The 18,819-nt window shown below is 49.8% G+C and overlaps 1 protein-coding gene across 1 annotated transcript; it reads right to left on the bottom strand.

Moving 5' to 3' along the window:
• Nucleotides 1-528: 528 nt before the first annotated feature.
• lamb1a (laminin, beta 1a) lies at nt 529-16,935 on the bottom strand. Its single transcript, XM_069716880.1, has 33 exons — nt 16,794-16,935; nt 15,978-16,192; nt 14,298-14,436; nt 13,663-13,736; nt 13,366-13,554; nt 13,203-13,266; nt 12,885-13,084; nt 12,216-12,336; nt 11,931-12,119; nt 10,943-11,119; nt 10,646-10,758; nt 10,288-10,367; nt 9,937-10,072; nt 9,572-9,730; nt 9,348-9,475; nt 9,040-9,160; nt 8,358-8,559; nt 7,063-7,206; nt 6,554-6,785; nt 6,233-6,396; nt 5,253-5,477; nt 4,935-5,152; nt 4,668-4,764; nt 3,589-3,958; nt 3,325-3,509; nt 2,955-3,184; nt 2,515-2,718; nt 2,297-2,441; nt 1,994-2,201; nt 1,767-1,908; nt 1,494-1,670; nt 1,249-1,408; nt 529-1,133 (listed from the first exon to the last, which is right to left on the bottom strand). The coding sequence occupies exons 1-33, from the start codon at nt 16,822-16,824 to the stop codon at nt 994-996; spliced, it is 5,379 nt and encodes a 1,792-aa protein (XP_069572981.1). The 5' UTR covers nt 16,825-16,935; the 3' UTR covers nt 529-993.
• Nucleotides 16,936-18,819: the final 1,884 nt, after the last annotated feature.

Genomic DNA, 18,819 nt, shown 5'->3' with positions numbered 1-18,819 from the left:
TGTGAGAGCGCAGCTTTTATACACCTGAGTGTCACTCACTGCTTTGTGTGTCAGAGCGCCGAGTCAGCACACACACACACAAAGCCTCTTTGAAAGGGTTAACAATGACCACGTGAGGCTTTCAGCTGCTGTTTTCATCCACACCAGCACTTTGTTAACCTGTTCGGCAGCAGAACGACTCACCTGCAGCACCTTCAGCCTCAGATCACACTCAGCGGCACCTCCCGATCGAACTCTACAAAGTATTGATCACTGCGGCCGGTTGATCACTCCTCCTGTCACTTCTCACGCTGACAGTCAGAGTGGAGATCCTTCGAGTATCTGTTGGAGCTTTCTAACGATCTCATTTCATAAAGTAATAAACATTTTCATAAACTCACCTGAGAAGCTCCGCCTCCTTCTGCAGGTGACATCACTGTTAAACAGATGTGATCTGTCCTGGTCCAGATGTTGATCAAAAACAAAACTGACGTTCTGTTTGTATCTAAAACCTCATTAAACTCGTATTAAATAATGAAGAGCAGAAAATTAGATTTTTACTGAAAACGTTTATTAAAATAATTTGGGGTTTTGTCCTTGTAGAAATAATTTTTTTTTTTTAAAAAGAGTAAAAAAGATGCAGTCACGTGGTTCAAACATTCACTTTAAACTGGAGCCGAGTGATTGACAGTTATCATCTGATTTAAACAAATCTCCACGAACCAATTTAAATATTTATCAATAGTTAAATCACAAAACATTTTCTGTTTACTTTCCAAACACTTTCTGAGGGACTGAATTTAAACTCTTAAAAACACTGATGATGCGTTCAAGAACGCTCCTGAAAATTCAGTAAACTCTTTGGTCAGATTCACAATGATAATCAGAATCTTTGGTCAGAATCTTTTGTTCTCGCCTCTGATTGGCTGCTGAGGAACGGTCCCCGCTGATTCGGGTAAAAAAAAACGAGTGTTGCGCTCCTTTTTATTTCGACCCCTTCAACGACCTTTGACCCTAGGACAAGCAGGTGCCGTAGACGGTGACCTTGTGGCTGATTTCTCGCAGCAGCTCCTTCACAGCCGCCTCCAGCTCCACCAGCTGCTCCGCCTTCACCTCCAGAGTCCGCTGGTTGTCTTCGTACGACTTCTCCAGATCTGAAAAACGGAAAAACAAACCGTGACTGACCGCTCGTCTGGCCCCGCCTCCACAGCTGATGAACGACAAACGAGAACTTCTGATCCGAACTGTTTGGTGAACTTGTGATGTCACCTCTGAGCAGCTGCAGCTTGTCCCCGGCCTGCAGCAGCAGCTCTTTAGCTTCCTGCTGCAGTGACTTCGCCCTCTTCTTCGCGTCGGCCACGCCCCCTGCCTTCTGACCAATCAGCTGCTCCACCGTGGTGTACTTCCCCTTCAGCTCTGAGTCCAGGTCCTGAACACGCACACGCACACGCACACAGTGAACGATAGAAAACAGAACTGTGCCGAACCGCTCGCGATCAAACGGGCGAGCTCACCTTCTTGAGCGCTTCCGCCATCTTTCCGACGCTCACTGCGTCCTGATTGGTCAGTTCGGTGCTCAGCGTGACGTTCACCGCTTTGTCTCTCAGCAGCGTCACGTCCTGCTCGAGCTTCTGCAGCCTCTGGGTGGCGTTGTTCAGCTTCACCTCCGCGTCCACCGTCTCCGACTCCACCTGAACACAACACGGAGAAGTGACGCGTTACCGTCGGGCCTCTCGACTGGATGTCGCATAGTGACTGGGGAAGCGACCGTTTCCACGGTTACTGACGGAGGACAGCAGCTCGTTGGTGTTGTGGATGTCGGCGGCGGCCTGCTGGATGGCGCTGCTGGCCGCCGTCTGGGCTCGCTGGGCTTCCTGCAGAGCTCGCTTCACTTCCTGCGCAGAGGCCTTGACGCCGGCCGCCTCCTCGCTGAGGGAGAGCAGAGACACTCGTCAGGCGGCGTTTCATCAGAACCGCGAAAAGACGTGCGGCCCGGAAGACGGGCGGGACTCACCTGGCCCGGCGGGCCTGGTCCAGCAGGTTCTCGGCCCTCTGGATGTCGTCGGCGCTCTGTTGCAGGATGGTCTCCACGTGTCCCAGCTCACCCACCTTCTGACGGATCTCGTCGGTCAGGTTCTGCAGCTGACCCGGCGAGGTCGGCATCTGCATGGCCAGAACCTCGTTGGCCACCAGCTCGATGCTCTCCAGGTCGGCGCCGTCCTCTGAAAGAACACACAGGTCAGAGGAGGATGAAGGGCGCTCTTCATCAGACCCGACAGGTCCGGATCCCCGGTGTGAAACAGGAAGTGAGGCGTACGTGTGAGGAAGTCTCGGATCTGTCTGATGAGGCTCCGCAGCTCCTCGTTGCTCCGGTCCACTTTCTGTTTGGTTCTGTTGGTCTTCATCAGAACATCCTGAGCGCTCAGCTTCGCCTCGTCCGCCTGCAGCTTCGCCTCGGACACCTGAGGACGACATCGCAGGTGAGATCACCAGAACCGGAACAAGACCCGGACCTGGACCCGGGGGACCACTCACCATCTTGGAGAGTTTCTCCACCTCCTCCATGGCGCTGAGGATTTCCTGTTCAGACTCTCGAGCCTTCCTCCAGACGCCGTTGGCCGTCGTCACGGCGCCGTCGCATCCGTCTCCTCCACACCGGACCCGACCCTCCGAGTCCACGCAGCCCAGACCGCCACAGGGGGCGCACGAGTCCTGACCCGAGGACGGACTGCCGCAGGTCTGCAGGAGAGAAACGATCGGATCATCAGGTCCTCACAGAAAGAAAAATCATTATTCAAAATCAAGTATAAATAAATAAATCATAATAAATTTAAATACATATAATAATAAGTAAACAATAAATAAATGAAACACAAATGTGACGAGTTTATAAAAATAAAGTTCAACATAAATAAAAATCCTCCGCCGGATGTAAATGTTTGTGTTCCGATCGGATCACCTGGACGCCGCCCCACCTTGTGGCTGATCTCTGATTGGTCCAGAGTCTGCAGCTCTCCCGCCAGCTCGTCCAGCCTCTGAGCGTGCTCAGTGTGTCTCCTCAGGAACTCGTCTCTGGTCTGGTTCATTTTGTCCTCCGTGAGTTGCCGTAGCGCGGCGGAGGTTTCCACCGGGACGGCGGAGGCGTTGGCTCGAGCTTCGGCCGCCTCAGACTGCACGAAGTACTTGGTGACGCTATCCGTCGCCCCTGGCAACAGACAGGAAGTAGAAGTCAGTTGAGGAGAACTTTATTTAAACTCAGTGTCCACCTGCAGGGGGCGACGCGGCACCACGGAGCCTGGAGCCGACCCCCCTCCCGCCGCTGACCTTTGACCTGTAACCCTTCACCTCTGATGTCGGAGTTCTTGATGAACTCGACCTGGTCCAGCAGCTCCTGAACCGTCCGCTCCAGTTTCTGAGCATCCGACGTCACCGAGTCCAGTTTGGCGTCCGCAGCAGAGTCTTGGTCCTCCACCTGGACCAGAGTCCGCTCGGTGAGGTTCAAAGTCCGGCTCAGGGCTCCCATCAGGTCACTGGGGGACACACAGAGGTCAGAGGTCAGCGCTGACACTAACCTGAGGCGCTCTGATCTCCGATTGGCCCCGATCCCACCTGGCCTGCTGCAGCAGGTGCTGGACCTCGCTGAGCGGCTGCGCGGCCGGGTTCTGGTTCAGGAGGAGCCGGATGTCGGCGGCGCTCCTCTCCACGCTCTCGATGGACTTCCTGTACGGGCCGCCGACTCCGCTGGCTTTGATGGCGTTGACCTTGTTGACCAGTCGGTGCGTCTGATTGGTCAGCTGGCCGATGATGTCATCCCACTCGGCGAAGCACTGGTGGCAGCGCCGGCAGTCGGGGAACGTTCCCGAGAACCCGCGAGCGCACACGTCGCAGCGCGGCCCGGAAACGCCGTCCACGCACACGCAGAGACCGCTGAGCTTCTCACACTGGAGGGATGAGATACCGCGGGGGTCGCAGTCACAGGCTGGGGGGGGGCAGATCAATAGATCATCAAACAATCAGGATGACCAATCAGATCATTGATTATCAGACACACACACACACACACACACACACACACACACACACACACACACACACACAAATCTGTGTTGTTTTAATGTTTTGTAGAAGGAAGTCTTCCAGAAAAATGTTTTTACTGTAAATGAGAAGTCTGTGTGTGTGTGTGTGTGTGTGTGTGTGTGTGTGTGTGTGTGTGTGTGTGTGTGTGTGTGTGTGTGTGTGTGTGTGTGTGTGTGTGTGTGTGTGTGTGTGAATCTGTTTAACATCTGGTTTGTATTAAAAACAACTGAAGCTTTTTTTTTCACTGCAGAAATAAACAGATCTTCATTTGAATCACTCTGAACACCCCCACACCCCGCCCGCCCGCCCGCCCGCCCACACACACACACACACACACACACACACACACACACACACACACACACACACACACACACACACACTAACAAAGCCTCTTTGTGGACTCTGAAGGACATTTGGAGGTTCAGACAGATGTCTGCTTCTCCGAGGGGAACATCTGGATTTAATAAGAGTCACAGCAGATCTGAGAGCTTCCCACGATGCAACGGGGCAGCGGCTCCGCTTCTTACCCTCTCTGTCTGAACTGATCTGGATCCTGGTCTGGCTGGCGGTCAAGTGATGTTGGTCATGTGACTGATTGGTGAACTTACCGTGACATTTGACCTCTGGGTCTCCCCAGAAGAGTTCTCTGCACTCGCTGCATGTTCTTCCTCCGAAGCCGGGGCTACAGGAGCACTGCCCGCTGACCTGAGGACGACCAAACACACACACACGCACACACACACACACACACACACACACACACACACACACACACACACACACACACACACACACACACACACGCACGCACGTTAGTTTCTTTAGAATATTCGGGGTTTCTTCCTCAGAGAGTTCGTGCGGTCGCAGGTCGTCACCTCGTTGCAGGACGTCCCGTACGAGTGTTCGGGGTCGCAGCTGCAGCTCTGACAGCCGCCGCCGCTCGCCATGTTCCAGGTGTCGGCGGCGCAGCGGTCGCAGTGCTGACCGATCACGTTGGCGAGGCAGTGACACTGACCGCTGTTGCGCTCGCAGTGGCAGTCGCCGGATGATTGACAGCTGGAGGAGTTGCTGCCCAGCTGGTTACACACACACTCTGTGGAGGACATCACATGTTACACACACACACACACACACTGTGTGTTATACTGGTCTCAGTGCTAAAGCTGGTTACCACGGTAACCCAATGAACTCACTCCTGCAGTTCTGCAGCAGGGCGTTGCCGTAGTAACCCAGCTTGCAGCTCTGGCAGGCGTCGCCCTCGCTGTGGTACAGGCAGCGCCGGCACTCTCCGGTCCGTCCGTCGCAGGACTCCGGGTCCAACATGTTGATGTTGTTGTTGCACTGACAGGGCTGACACCGTCCCCCGACCTCCCCGGGGTTACCATAGTAACCAGGGGAGCACTCGTCACAGCGAGCACCTGGAGAGGACAGGCGAGAGGGAGAAAGTGACTTTAATGTTTGCCTTGACCACGCCCCCTTGTGGAGGGACACGTTTATTGATCAGAAAGAGCACAGATGACCCTCCAAAATAAAAGACTCTTTGGTTTCACACCAATCACAAGGCTTTTTGGTGTTTTCGATCATCTCAGGTGCACCTGACACCGACGCTGCAGCCATCACCTCCTCTTCCTCGTGACCCTGCAGCGACCTCACACTTCACACAGCAACTCTTTACCTGACACACTTTCCCTGCTTCCACCGTTCAGCTGTCGGTTTCATTGACAATAATAACAGTGCTGCTGAAAGGTGTTTTACTGCTTTACATCCCCCAACATTTCCGCTCTGAGGTCTGAGGTGGAAACAAAAGAAGAAAGTTGGTGATTCATGCGTCCGTCAGCAGCTGATTTCAGCCTGAACATCTTGTTTCCTGCTGTAATAACAGAGTCGCAGCGTTTCCTGCTCGTCATCACATTCTTCTCTTCAAATTAAAAGCCTGTCCGTCTCCGCAGGCAGCAGCTGTCACCATCATGAAAACTAAAGCACCGCACTCAGAAAACGTCCTGCTCACAACCACAACCCTGATGAGTCTGTTTGTGTTTCTACTGTCACATCCACTGCTTTTATCCCGATTCTGCTTTGAAATGTTTTAGAAAAACTGCAAGTTTCTGTATGTTCCTCTGTGTTAATAAAGTTTTTACTTGAGTGTTGATAAAGTTTTTATTAATTTTTTTACCTCTGTATCCCGTGTTGCAGACGCAGATCGCCTGCTGGCTGTCGTCGCCACGGTAACAACTTCCCGCAAACTGCCGCAGGCTGTCTGGGCCGTCAGGACACATGCAGGGACGACAGTGGTCACCTGATCCCAACACCGGGTCGCCATAGTAACCACCCAGACACCTGGACCGAGGTGAGAGAACAGAACGGGTTCACAGATCTGAGTGATGATTGACAGGACAGGCCGACTTCATGTAAAGGACACGGTTGGTTGATTGATCGATTGATTGATTGATTGATTGATTGATTGATTGATTGATTGATTGATTGATTGGCGCACCTGTCGCAGCTGTGTCCGCCGCTGTGGTCCCTGCAGTCGATGCACCGTCCGCTGTCGGGGTCGCAGGTGTCGGCGTGTCCGTTGCAGGAGCAGGGTCGGCAGGTGGGGAAGCCCCAGTGACCCGGCAGACAGCGATCGCACTGTCGGCCGTACGCCCCCGAAACACACGAACACTGACCGGTCAGCTGATCACAGAACGGACCGTGTGACCCCTGAGCGTCGCACGCACACGCTGAAACACACACGACACACAAACACGTCAGCTGCAGAGCTCACAAACCACAACCATACAGAGGTCAGAGGTCAGGAGGACCTGTCAATAAAGTTTCTACTGCTGCGTCTAACTTAGTGTCAATAAAGTTTTGAACTGCAAACAAAGACAGGTTGATAAACAGGTTGTTGTGACTGTTTAGATTCGACATGTTTACATCAATGGGAGTTCTACATGTCTATTTATTGATTCGTGATCGGATGGTGATCGGATGGTGATCGGATGGTGAGGTTCTGACCTCTGCAACCGTTGGGTCCGAACTGGAACGTGGAGGGAGCACATCTGTCACAGTTCCTGCCAACCACGTTGGGGCGACACTGACACTGACCCCCACTGGGGTCACACACAGTGCTGAGGGAGCCCTGAGGGTCACACTGGCATTCTGGGAAATAGAGTTCAACACAGGAGACGTGTTAGAAAACTGATGACAGATTTACGAGGTCTGTGGTCGTCTGAGGAATGTCGAGAAGAAACCAGTCGAGTCTTGTTCAGGGAGAAACCTGCAGGTCGAACACCAACAAGATGGAAACAATGATGAGTGACATTTATCAGATATTAATAAACCCAACAGGAAGAAAGATTCAGCTGCAGAGAAGAGGAAGAAGAGAAGAGGAAGAAGATGATGAGAGGGGCCAAAGATCAACAGACTGTTTGTTATTACAGGACAGAAGAAGGAGTGATGAGAGGTGGGAGATGTACAGACGATGACTGTTGTTCTGGACTGCAGAAAATGTTTGTTTTGCTTGGATCAGCTGATCTGCAGCTCCTTTTTCAGCCAATCAGAGTGGAGCTTTGACCTGAAAATAAACACTGATGTTCTGACCCGCCTCTCCTCTGTTTGAGTTGCTGTTCTGGACTTTTCCTTTGAAAAGGTTCAGTGTGGATGTTTTTAGTTCTCTGTGGTTGAAATGTGCTAGATAAAGAAATCTGCTGCATCTAATACCTTTTAATGAGCACCAGCTTTGAAACAAACCCTGAAGGGAATTCCTCTTTTCTAGGCTCATTCCACAGGAGGTCAAAGGTCAGCTGAGCAGAGACAACCGTCACACAGCAGAAACATTTTTATGTTCTGGTCCTGAACTCTTGGATTGTCTCAGGTTTGGTATTCGCGTCAGTCCAAGACTTTTTGTGGAGTAAGGAGTTTTAAGGTGGAGTCAGAAGGTTTAAGGCGGAGTCAGGTGTTTAAGGCGGAGTCAGGAGGTTTAAGGCGGAGTCTGGCGTTTTAAGGCGGAGTCAGGAGGTTTAAGGCGGAGTCAGGAGTTTTAGGGCGGAGTCTGGAGTTTTAAGGTGGAGTCAGGAAGTTTAAGGCGGAGTCAGGAGGTTTAAGGTGGAGTCAAGAGGTTTAAGGCAGAGTCAGGAGTTTCAAGGTGGAGTCAGGAGGTTTAAGGCGGAGTCAGGAGGTTTAAGGCGGAGTCAGGAGGTTTAAGGCGGAGTCAGGAGGTTTAAGGCAGAGTCAGGAGGTTCAAGGTGGAGTCAGGAGGTTTAAGGCGGAGTCAGGAGGTTTAAGGCGGAGTCAGGAGGTTTAAGGCGGACCTTTAGCTCCCTGGTGCAACATGGCAGAGATGCTGAAGATGAAGTTCCTGCAGATGTCTGTCATCTGCGTCTTGACGACGCTCTGGCTGTTCTCCAGACATCGATAACGCTGGAAGGTGTCCCAGCCGCTGTCCCCGCTGGAGTCGCTTCCCTCTGAGGCCGTGAATAAGTCCAGGTTCTTACAGTGAGGCATCAACACGATCTGAGAGGACGAAAACACAAGACTGACGAAAGACACTCTGGTCTTGTTAAACCTCTGAAGGTCTAGTCTAACCTCTGAAGATCTAATTAAACCTCTGAAGGTCTAGTCTAACCTCTGAAGATCTAATTAAACCTCTGAAGGTCTAGTCTAACCTCTGAAGATCTAATTAAACCTCTGAAGGGCTAGTTTAACCTCTGAAGGTCTAGTCTAACCTCTGAAGATCTAATTAAACCTCTGAAGGGCTAGTTTAACCTCTGAAGGTCTAGTTTAACCTGTGAAGGTCTAGTCTAACCTCTGAAGATCTAATTAAACCTCTGAAGGGCTAGTTTAACCTCTGAAGGTCTAGTCTAACCTCTGAAGATCTAATTAAACCTCTGAAGGGCTAGTTTAACCTCTGAAGGTCTAGTTTAACCTGTGAAAGTGTTCACATGTATGAAGGCGCTACACTTCGATGAATTCAGTATCAGAGCTGTTCCTCACCGAGTCGATGAGCGTGTACGGAGACTGGACGTCACTGAGGGCCGAGTACAGAGGCAGGCTGAGGCGGACCGTGTAGTTCAGACCAGATTCAAAACAAACCGATCTGGGCAGAGTTGCGTACCTGCAGGAGGCGGAGTCACACCGGTGTGAGCTACTGAAACACTTCCAGGCTCAGGAGAGATGGAGGCTCAAACATTAACATTCACATTACAAATAAAAAGAGTTTTAACGAGCTCCATCTTTCCTGTAACACAATGTAAGAACACGGTGTAAGTCCAGCCTCATGTGAGCCGGTTGGTTCTGCTGACCGTGAGCCGGGGTGAAGAGACGTCATCTGGTTGTCGTCGTCGGGCACCGTGTTGATGCAGCGGCTGTCGGCACTGATTGGTCCGGGCCTCATCACCGTCATCAGAACCTCCTCCCATTGGTCAGGAAGCTGCAGACAGACACATCACAGGGCGTCGTGGTTATTGTGGGTGGAGTTACGGTGCTGGTGGGCGGGGCTACACCCACGCTAAAGACGGCGTCCTACCTGCGGCTCGTAGCGGACGAGGATGTCGTACTCCATGGAGTGAGGGATGTTGTCCACGGAGAACTCCAGGAAGGCCCCCTCGGGAACGCTGACCAGGCCCATACCCGTCCAGGTGGGACTTCGGTCCAGAGGGTGGGGCCTCGGGACCACCGTCACTCCCTCAAGAGAAAAAGAGAAAAGACACGAAGGCTGATGAAACCGCCGAGTCACTCGTATGATGAAGAAGAAGAAGCAGTTTTATAAGTCGTTCGTTTGAGTTTGAATCAAAGTTTAAATCTGCAGTTCAGCGTAACGACGCGCCGTCCGACGTACATTTATCGACACGGAAAGGTTTGAACATCAAAAGGTCAAACTGAGGCACTCACAGGTCCAAACTTGGCGTCCTCGGCCTCGTAGGTGTAGTGATCCAGAGCAATGAAGTAGAAGCCCGACTCGACCTGATCACAGCGGCGGCCGAACATGTGGTCTCTGCAGACGCACTGGCCGCTCACCTGGTCACACCTGGAGGACGGACAGGAAGTGGAAAGAACGAATGAAAAATAAATTTAAAAAAAAGTGAAATGGAGCAGAACAAACAGGAAGTACACTAAAGGTCTCACACACACACACACACACACACACACACACACACATACACACACACACATACACACACACACACACACACACACACACACACACACAGAGAGGATGCAGGAAGTTGGAGAGAAACTCACCGGTTGTTGACGGCTCCTCCGAGGTCACAGTCACATGGTCTGCAGCCGTCCATGTCGTTACTGAGACCCCAGTGTTCAGACTGCAGACAGACACACACACACACACACACACACACACACACACACACACACACACACACACACACACACACACACACACACACACACACACACACACATCATTAAATCATTTTCAGACCTCCCAGCTTGTTTCCGTCTGTAAAAACCTGATTTCAGGCTGCGAGAGGAAAAAATACTTTCATCTCCTCACATTAAAGTCACAAACACACACAGTAAACTGACTGACAGCTGATTGGTCGGTTCCATCACGAACTGGATTTAAAACGTCTTTTCTCACCACACATTGGTCGCAGTCTCGTCCCGTCACCAGACGTTTGCAGAAACAATTTCCTGTTTCGTTGTCACAGGGATTTCCTCCAGGAACTGTTCCCAGGGGGCTGCAGGAGCACGCTGCAACACACACACACACACACACACACACACACACACACACACACACACACACACACACACACACACACACACACACACACACACACACACACACACACACACACCGCGTCACACACAAACACACACGACCTGGTGATACGAAGGTATTATGCACTTCTTACACAGGTGTTCTTTTCTGTACCTTTGCATCCGTCCGGCGCATCACTCAGCGCGTAGTGCGCCTGCTTGCAGCGCTCGCAGCGTTCTCCCTCCACGTTGACTTTGCAGCGACACTGACCAGCGATCAGACCGGCTCGGACGTCCGTCATCCCATCACATATTCCTCCGTTCAGAGAACCCACAGGGTCACAGCTACACGCTGCAGAGACACACACAGGTCGAAGGTCAAAGAGGATGTAACAGCGATGTGAAGGTCAGGTCGGGTTAATGCGACCCTGTTTTTGGTCTACAGGTCAGGTCGGGTTAATGCGACAGAGACATGTTAATGTCCGTCTCTGTCTGTCCCACACACTGATAAAAAATATTAAATTGATTCAGTTTACCCACAATCCCCTGCTCTGATATTAACATGGACCCAACATGGCTGACGGTGATAATAATAAGTTGTAGAACCCCCCCCCCCCCAGGGATGTGTAAGACTCAGGGATGTACGGCTGAGCGGATCGTCTGCCAGGCAGGTCTGAGCCTGGATGAAACCACAAACATTTCTACGTCTCATCTTCAACCTTTCATCTTTGTTCTGTTAGAAGTCTGCTGGCAAAAACAATCTCACCTCAAAGTCTGCGTCTGCGATGGTAAGAGGAGACAGAAACCACATGACTGAGTCCCTCCACCCGCTGAGGAAGACCATGATATTCTGATCAAAAGGTCCACAACAGATACTAAATGGATCTTAGAGCGAGATGGTTTGTTTGAACTGTGAAACCTCACGTGTAAAACAATGACAAAAATCAAAAGCAGAGATTTTTGTCTGAAGAAATAAATCCTCCATGTTGTGTCTGTGTCCTCCTGCCAAAGACGTCCATCTTCACAAACATCAGGGTTCAGACAGCAGCGGACATTTTAATAAAGAGAGGACTCACGCTGGCAGAAACAGGAAGTACAACAAACAGGAAACAGAAAGAAAAACAAACAGGAAACAGGAAGTAAAACTTGAAGCGAGGACTCACGCTGGCAGATGAGCGGGTCTCGGACGTCTTTCTCCGGGTGTTGGTAGTAAAACGGTTTGCACTGTTCACACTGGTGTCCGGCCGCGTTGTGCTGACAGTCGTCACAAACTCCTCCGCTGACATTCCCCGAAGCCTCGAACACGGCGGCGTCGAAGTGGCACGAGTCCGAGTGCTGGTTGCAGTTACACTCTGAGGAGAAGACGTTCGGCGTGTTCATTTGGCGTTTCGTTCGGTACGTTTACGCTGCGGACCGCGAGGACCGCCGGAGGAGGCGGTGGGACTCACTCTTGCAGGCGTTACTGCTTCGACCTTCAGCCGGTCTCCAGGGAAGGTCGTGGTGGAAATCCTGACACTTCTCACAGTTCAGACCTTTAGTGTTGTGTTTGCACATGCAGTGACCGTGAACCTGCAACACAGACGGACACACCGATGGTCAATAATCAATATTCACATGCAGTGACCGTGAACGAGGAGAAACTCTCACATCAATCTAGTTCATTATCGAGCAGTAAACATACGGCTGCATCTTCAAGAGAGAATTTACTGCTAATTTAATAAAGTTTATTCGGAAAACTGTTGTTTTCTAAGATGATCAGCAGAAACAGTTTCATAACTAACAAAGTTAAAACCACAGAGTCTGAGCACAGGAAACAAACAAGAAACAGAAAGTAGAGCAAACAGGAAACAAACAGTGGAACAAACAGGAAATAGAAAGTAAAGCAAACAGGAAACAAACAGGAAATAGAAAGTAGAACAAACAGGAAACAAACAGGAAACAGAAAGTGGAACAAACAGGAAACAAACAGGAAACAGAAAGTAGAACAAACAGGAAACAAATAGGAAACAGAAAGTAGAACAAACAGGAAACAAACAGGAAACAGAAAGTAGAACAAACAGGAAACAGACTCCCCGCCCCCCCCTCCAGGAATCTCCCCTCCCCCTTTCAGGACTCACCATGCCCTCCCTGACGTGGCCGGCCTGGATGGGGGCGCACTCGGAGGCGTGTCCGTAGCAGAAGCAGTTTCCTCGGACCACCATGTCGTAGACGGCGTAGTAATACTTCTCTTTGATCTCCATGCGAGAGTCCAGCAGGTTGTCGCCGAGCGTGTGAAGCCGGGTGAACTTCACCTGCAGGTTGGTGATCTTCAACATGTCTGAACAAACGGATCAATGACAGATCAATGACAGATCAATGACAGATCAATGTCAGATTAATGACGGATTAATGACGGATCAATAACTGATCAATACATCCAGGTCTCCGAGACCTACTTTGTATCCGGGGGCTGTACGGGTCTTTGATCCTGAACACCGGATCCAAAACTCTGAAAATCACCTGGAAATAAAAAAGGAGATATTTCACCAAAAATATTATCTTAGTAACAACCGATGACATCACGGTGACATCACAGCCATATGCGACGGGTCGCGGTACCTCTCCCTCGGTGGACGGCTCGATGTCGGAGTAACGCGAGTCACAGATGACGTCGTCGACCTTCTGCATCGGACCCTGGGAGACCGACGGGAAGGACGTCTCGCAGTCGTAGGCGAAGTAGCGGTAAACCTGCCACGTCTTCCCGAAGTCAGCTGACCGCTCGATCACCATGGCAGCAGGTCGGAACGTCTGAGGGCGACAAAAATGGAAAATCTTCCTGTTGCTGCTGCAGGATCTCCAGGACCCTGTTTTCTTTTACCCGGTTACCCAGAATCCCCTGCTGTGTGCGTGACTCACCTTGAAGGTCATGATGAGATGTGTGAAGTGGAACTCGGCCTCCAGGTTCAGCTGGATGGTGACGTTCTCCAGACCTGCGGACGGAAGAACGATCGATACAGATCGAACAGATAATCAGTGATAAGGAAGTGGATCAGTAAGTTCCATAGTGTCCCTGAACGCAGCACGCTGCAGCGGGAGGGTCAATAACCTTCATCGAGAAGTATTCAGAGTTAACAATTTGTGTCGGGAGTTCTTCTGTGGTGCAGGACTCAAACAGACACACACACACACACACACACACACACACACACACACACACACACACACACACACACACACACACACACACACACACACACACACACACAGGACGGCCCCCCTCCTCCTCCTGTGTGGCCTCCAGCTGGGACTTGCCTCACAGCTTGAGAACCCACTAATCCTGGAGGAGTGAAGGACAAAAGGCTGTAACTTTAACACAACCCTCTGATGCATGAGAAAGACCTCCAGCCAATCAGACGCCTGCTGGGGGGGGGGGGCATTCCTGCAGACCAGGAGCTTGTCTCTGATTGGTCCAACTGATCAGCTCCATTCATAAAACACAAGGTTGTTGTCACTCACACACACTTTAAACCTCGTCCCCCCCCCCCCCCCACCGTTCTCAGACTGCCACCAGGTCTTCAGTCGGTTCACAGCGAACGTGGTCACGACGTTCTCGACTCGGTGGCCGCTCATCTGGTCAGCCAACTTGTCGTACGGCGTGGCCGAGTTGCACACGAAGCACTTCTTCTCCTCCTGTGGAGGGAGATGGCGGGGAGGGGGGGGACAAGAGGGGGGGTTTATATGGGAGGTGAATTCCTCACATTCCTCCAGGAGAAGAGAAACTCTCTGCCCGGATATTTTAACAACAAATTAAATCTTCTTCACTCACTTCCAGAAAATCAGTTTTACAATCAGCTGACCGTGTTTGTGTGTGTGTGTGTGTGTGTGTGTGTGTGTGTGTGTGTGTGTGTGTGTGTGTGTGTGTGTGTGTGTGTGTGTGTGTGTGTGTGTGTGTTTCAAAGTTCTTCTTACAGACAAGTCGTTGGCTGCATCGTGACCTTTGACCTATAAAGTCGCCTGCGTTTCATCCACAGGAACATCTGGACAAACATCTGTCTGCTGTCAGAGACTGTTTCCTTATAGGGAGATCGTTTTACACAGGAAGCACTGCAGACTGCATCATACACACACACACACACACACACATATAAACACCCCCACAGACACACACACAAATACACAGACACACACACACACACACACACACACACACACACACACATATAAACACCCCCACAGACACACACACAAATACACAGACACACATACAGACACACACACACACACACACACACACACACACACACACACACACACACACACACACACACACACACACACACACACACACACACACACACACACACACACTTTAACTCACCATCCAATCAGAGAGCAGCAAATCTGAAGTGTTTCATGCTGGCAGCCATAAACAGCGACACACAGATAACAAACATCTTCCTCCATGTCAGACTCACTGGTCAACAAACTCACAGGTCAAAGGTCACCAGACGTTTTTAGAGCAGGTTGAACATATCAGGATCTCTTTCTGTAATCTGGTTTAACTAAACCCGACAGAACCAGACCATCTCAACCTGAGCAAGCTCATTTAAAAAGGGGGCGGGGTTTGCAGAAATCTGACCAATTGCAAACATGGACAGGTGTCCTGACAGCAGAGCGACATGTTTTACAAACGTCCTCAGAGGGCTGTCTCACTCCTCAGAGGGCTGTCTCACTCCTCAGAGGGCCGTCTCACTCCTCAGAGGGCCGTCTCACTCCTCAGAGGGCGTCTCACTCCTCAGAGGGCGGCGTCTCACTCCTCAGAGGGCGTCTCACTCCTCAGAGGGGCGTCTCACTCCTCAGAGGGGGTCTCACTCCTCAGAGGGCGTCTCAGAGGAGTGAGACAGCTCTACGGGATCTTCTCCAACTGGTGATGTAATTTTTCAGAGAGACGTGATTGGTCAGTAGGCGGAGCTTTGGCACGTTTTGATCTGAAGTCGTGAGCATAACCTGCTATCGGAGCAGGTTAGCTCTGTTGCATCAGTTACCATGGCAATGTAGCCTGGTAAGAAGTGAACCAGCTTTGTAACCGTGACAACCCAGAGTTAAACCTGAAGTTACCTTCGTAGTACAGGCTTCAGGTGTTGTTTACCTGCAGGTGTTTGTTTACCTGTTTCTCAGAGTGTTGTTTACTTGCAGGTGTTTGTTTACCTGTTTCTCAGAGCGTTGTTTACCTGCAGGTGGCTGACGATGCAGAACGGTTCGGGTCGTCTCAGTCCACAGGTGGAGGTGGATGACAGTTGATGAGCTCGACCAATCAGCAGGTCACCCGTTGCCGGGTAACAGCTGCCTTCGGTGCACATGTCGCCGAACTCTGAGAAGTCGACTTCCTCCTGGGCCCAGCTCACTGAGGCCCCGCCCTCCTGAGCACAGGTGAACATCTGCAGAGCTGAGACAAGAGGCTCTTATTGTGAAACTCCAACAAATAGTTTGATCTGAGATCAGAGCTGCTGAGGCCCCGCCCACTGATGTTAGTACGTTTAATAAACAAACATTAAAAACTTTCATCATTCATTAAACAAGAGAAAATGTTAATCTGTTGGTTTGAGCAGCTTCATCATTAATCATTAATCAGATTCATTTACACTTCAAACTGATCTCCGGTCACTTTTCTGCTCTGAACTGTTCACAGATTAATAAAGTCATCAAAAGTGATGAAGAGCAGCTGGTCAGCTCCGAGGGTCACGTGGTCTGACTTTAATCTGTTTTAAAATGTCATGTGTAATTCAATGAAAACAGTTCAAGATCAGTTTAAGTTCAGTTTTTTTCTCCAACGTGAAAATCCTTTGATCTGAATCGGTTTCAGGAAAACTGGAGATTTTTTTTTCGTTAAAAAGTAAAAATAAAGTCTCAGAAAAGTGAAGAAGATCGAAGGAGATCAAACGATCCGAAGTTCAACTTTTAAATAAAATGTTTGACTTTTAAACTTTATTGAACAACAGAAACCGACGATCGGAGATAAGAAAACTTCATTTTGATTTAAAACTCACCGAGCAGCGCCGCGAGCTGAAGCTGCAACATGCTGCCGGTCCAAACGGGTCCAAACGGAACCAGACGGAACCAGAACAGATCCGGGAACAGATCCAGACACACGGAGGAAATCCTGCAGCGGGACTCGGACAGATCCGGACTTCTTCACATCCGCAGATCGTTTGAACTGCTGGTTCCTGCAGACTCTCAGGACCCCGCAGACCCCCCTCAGACCTCCGGGCCACGCCCCCTCAGATTCACCGGCAACGAACATCCGTGTTTCAAAATAAAAGTGTCTTTCTATGAGCCTTGTTGAAATGATTGTTTAATAGGAAACCAACAGAGTTAAAGGGTTAATGCAACAAAACAACAAACTAATTCAAACAAGGACGGAAACATAATTAAATAAACATTAACCTGCCATAAACAAGAAAAAGTGTTTTTTTTATAAAACTCTTTTTAAACTTCACAAACACACACACATAATAAATAACAGATTATTAGAGATATAATTAAAGATCAGTTCTGGACTCTGATTAGTTCAACTTTGTCAGTCTGTTTAAAGGTCAAAGTTCATCATCGATTAATTCCACTTTTATTTGATTATTTTCATTTTTATTTATTTTTCCGTATAAAATCTGAAGAATCTAAAACTGTTAACACCCTGTAACACACACACACACACACACACACACACACACACACACACACACACACACACACACACACACACACACACACACACACACACACACACACACACACACACAGGATTCTACAGACAAAAGACATTCCTGATCATCCCTCCCCCCAAAAACACACACACACACACACACACACACACACACACACACACACACACACACACACACACACACACACACACACACACACACACACACACACACCTCCTCCTCCTTTGTTGTTGCAGGTGAGGCTCCACTGAGGGGGAGGTGAGTGGGAGGTTTTGTTGCCTCTGTGGAACCTTTTGAAACTCACAGTGATTCACAGCATCATGTGAGGTTCTGGTTCTGGTTGAAGTTAAGATGAAAACTGAGGTTCTGGTTCTGGTTCTGGTTAAAATGAAAAGTTCAGATGTAAACTGGTCTGGTCCAGTTTGAGGTTCTGGTTAAAGCAGGTTTATGAAGTCAATACAATTGCTAACAAGGATAGCTGTGTGTGTGTGTGTGTGTGTGTGTGTGTGTGTGTGTGTGTGTGTGTGTGTGTGTGTGTGTGTGTGTGTGTGTGTGTGTGTGTGTGTGTGTGTGTGTGTGTGTGTGTGTGTGGATGGGGGGCATTCAGTGTGTGTGTTCCCCGGTGCATTGTGGGTAATGACTTAGAACTTGTTGCAGCCTGCAGGGAGATAAGCTGTCAGCCAATCAGAGACAAGCTTGTCTGTCAACATTAACCCACAAACACAAACACACAACAGATCAGACTTTTGTCATTGTGGGCGTGGCCTAATGGCTCGCTAGCGCCCCCTAAACAGAGGCCCCGGCAGCTACATTTACCTGCATGCACAATATTCGGTGGACATGTGTATCACACCGAGATGTACAGAAAAGTTCCAACGCACCATTATGTCAACTCAACAGGAAGGCCGCCATTTTGAATTCAGTCGCCATTTTTGGCGATTCACGCAAGTTGTACTTTAACAAACTCCTAAAGATTTTGTCGGACCGACTTGAAATTTAGTTTGTGCACTCTGAACAATTAAAAGTTATCAAAAGAATTAGTTTTCGTCGATCGGTGTGCCCGTGACATGGCGGCCAAAAAGTGACCCAACTATATCCAACTGGAGCATGTTGTTCTCAAAGTCACCCTCAAATGACCTTTCCCTGTAGGGGTCAGCCACATAGTGCTCAAGGTTTCAAGTTCCCTTTGTACATGGTATCCAAATAATATCAAACTGAAGGTCCACAAAAACACTCATACAAAATAGTTTTTACAAATTTATGACTTTTTTTTTGCTTCATATTTCAGACGACATGCTTCAGTATGACAGTAGTTCAGTAGTTAGAGCAGATACCTCAGTAAGAAGTAACT

The sequence above is a fragment of the Brachyistius frenatus genome, unplaced genomic scaffold, assembly GCF_029030835.1.
Source record: "Brachyistius frenatus isolate BFR_SWC_R1_liver_20210118 unplaced genomic scaffold, ASM2903083v1 Contig_164, whole genome shotgun sequence".
Classification (NCBI taxonomy): domain Eukaryota; kingdom Metazoa; phylum Chordata; class Actinopteri; family Embiotocidae; genus Brachyistius; species Brachyistius frenatus.
Note: the sequence above shows the minus strand (reverse complement) of the source record. Positions and strands in the feature narration are given on the sequence as shown.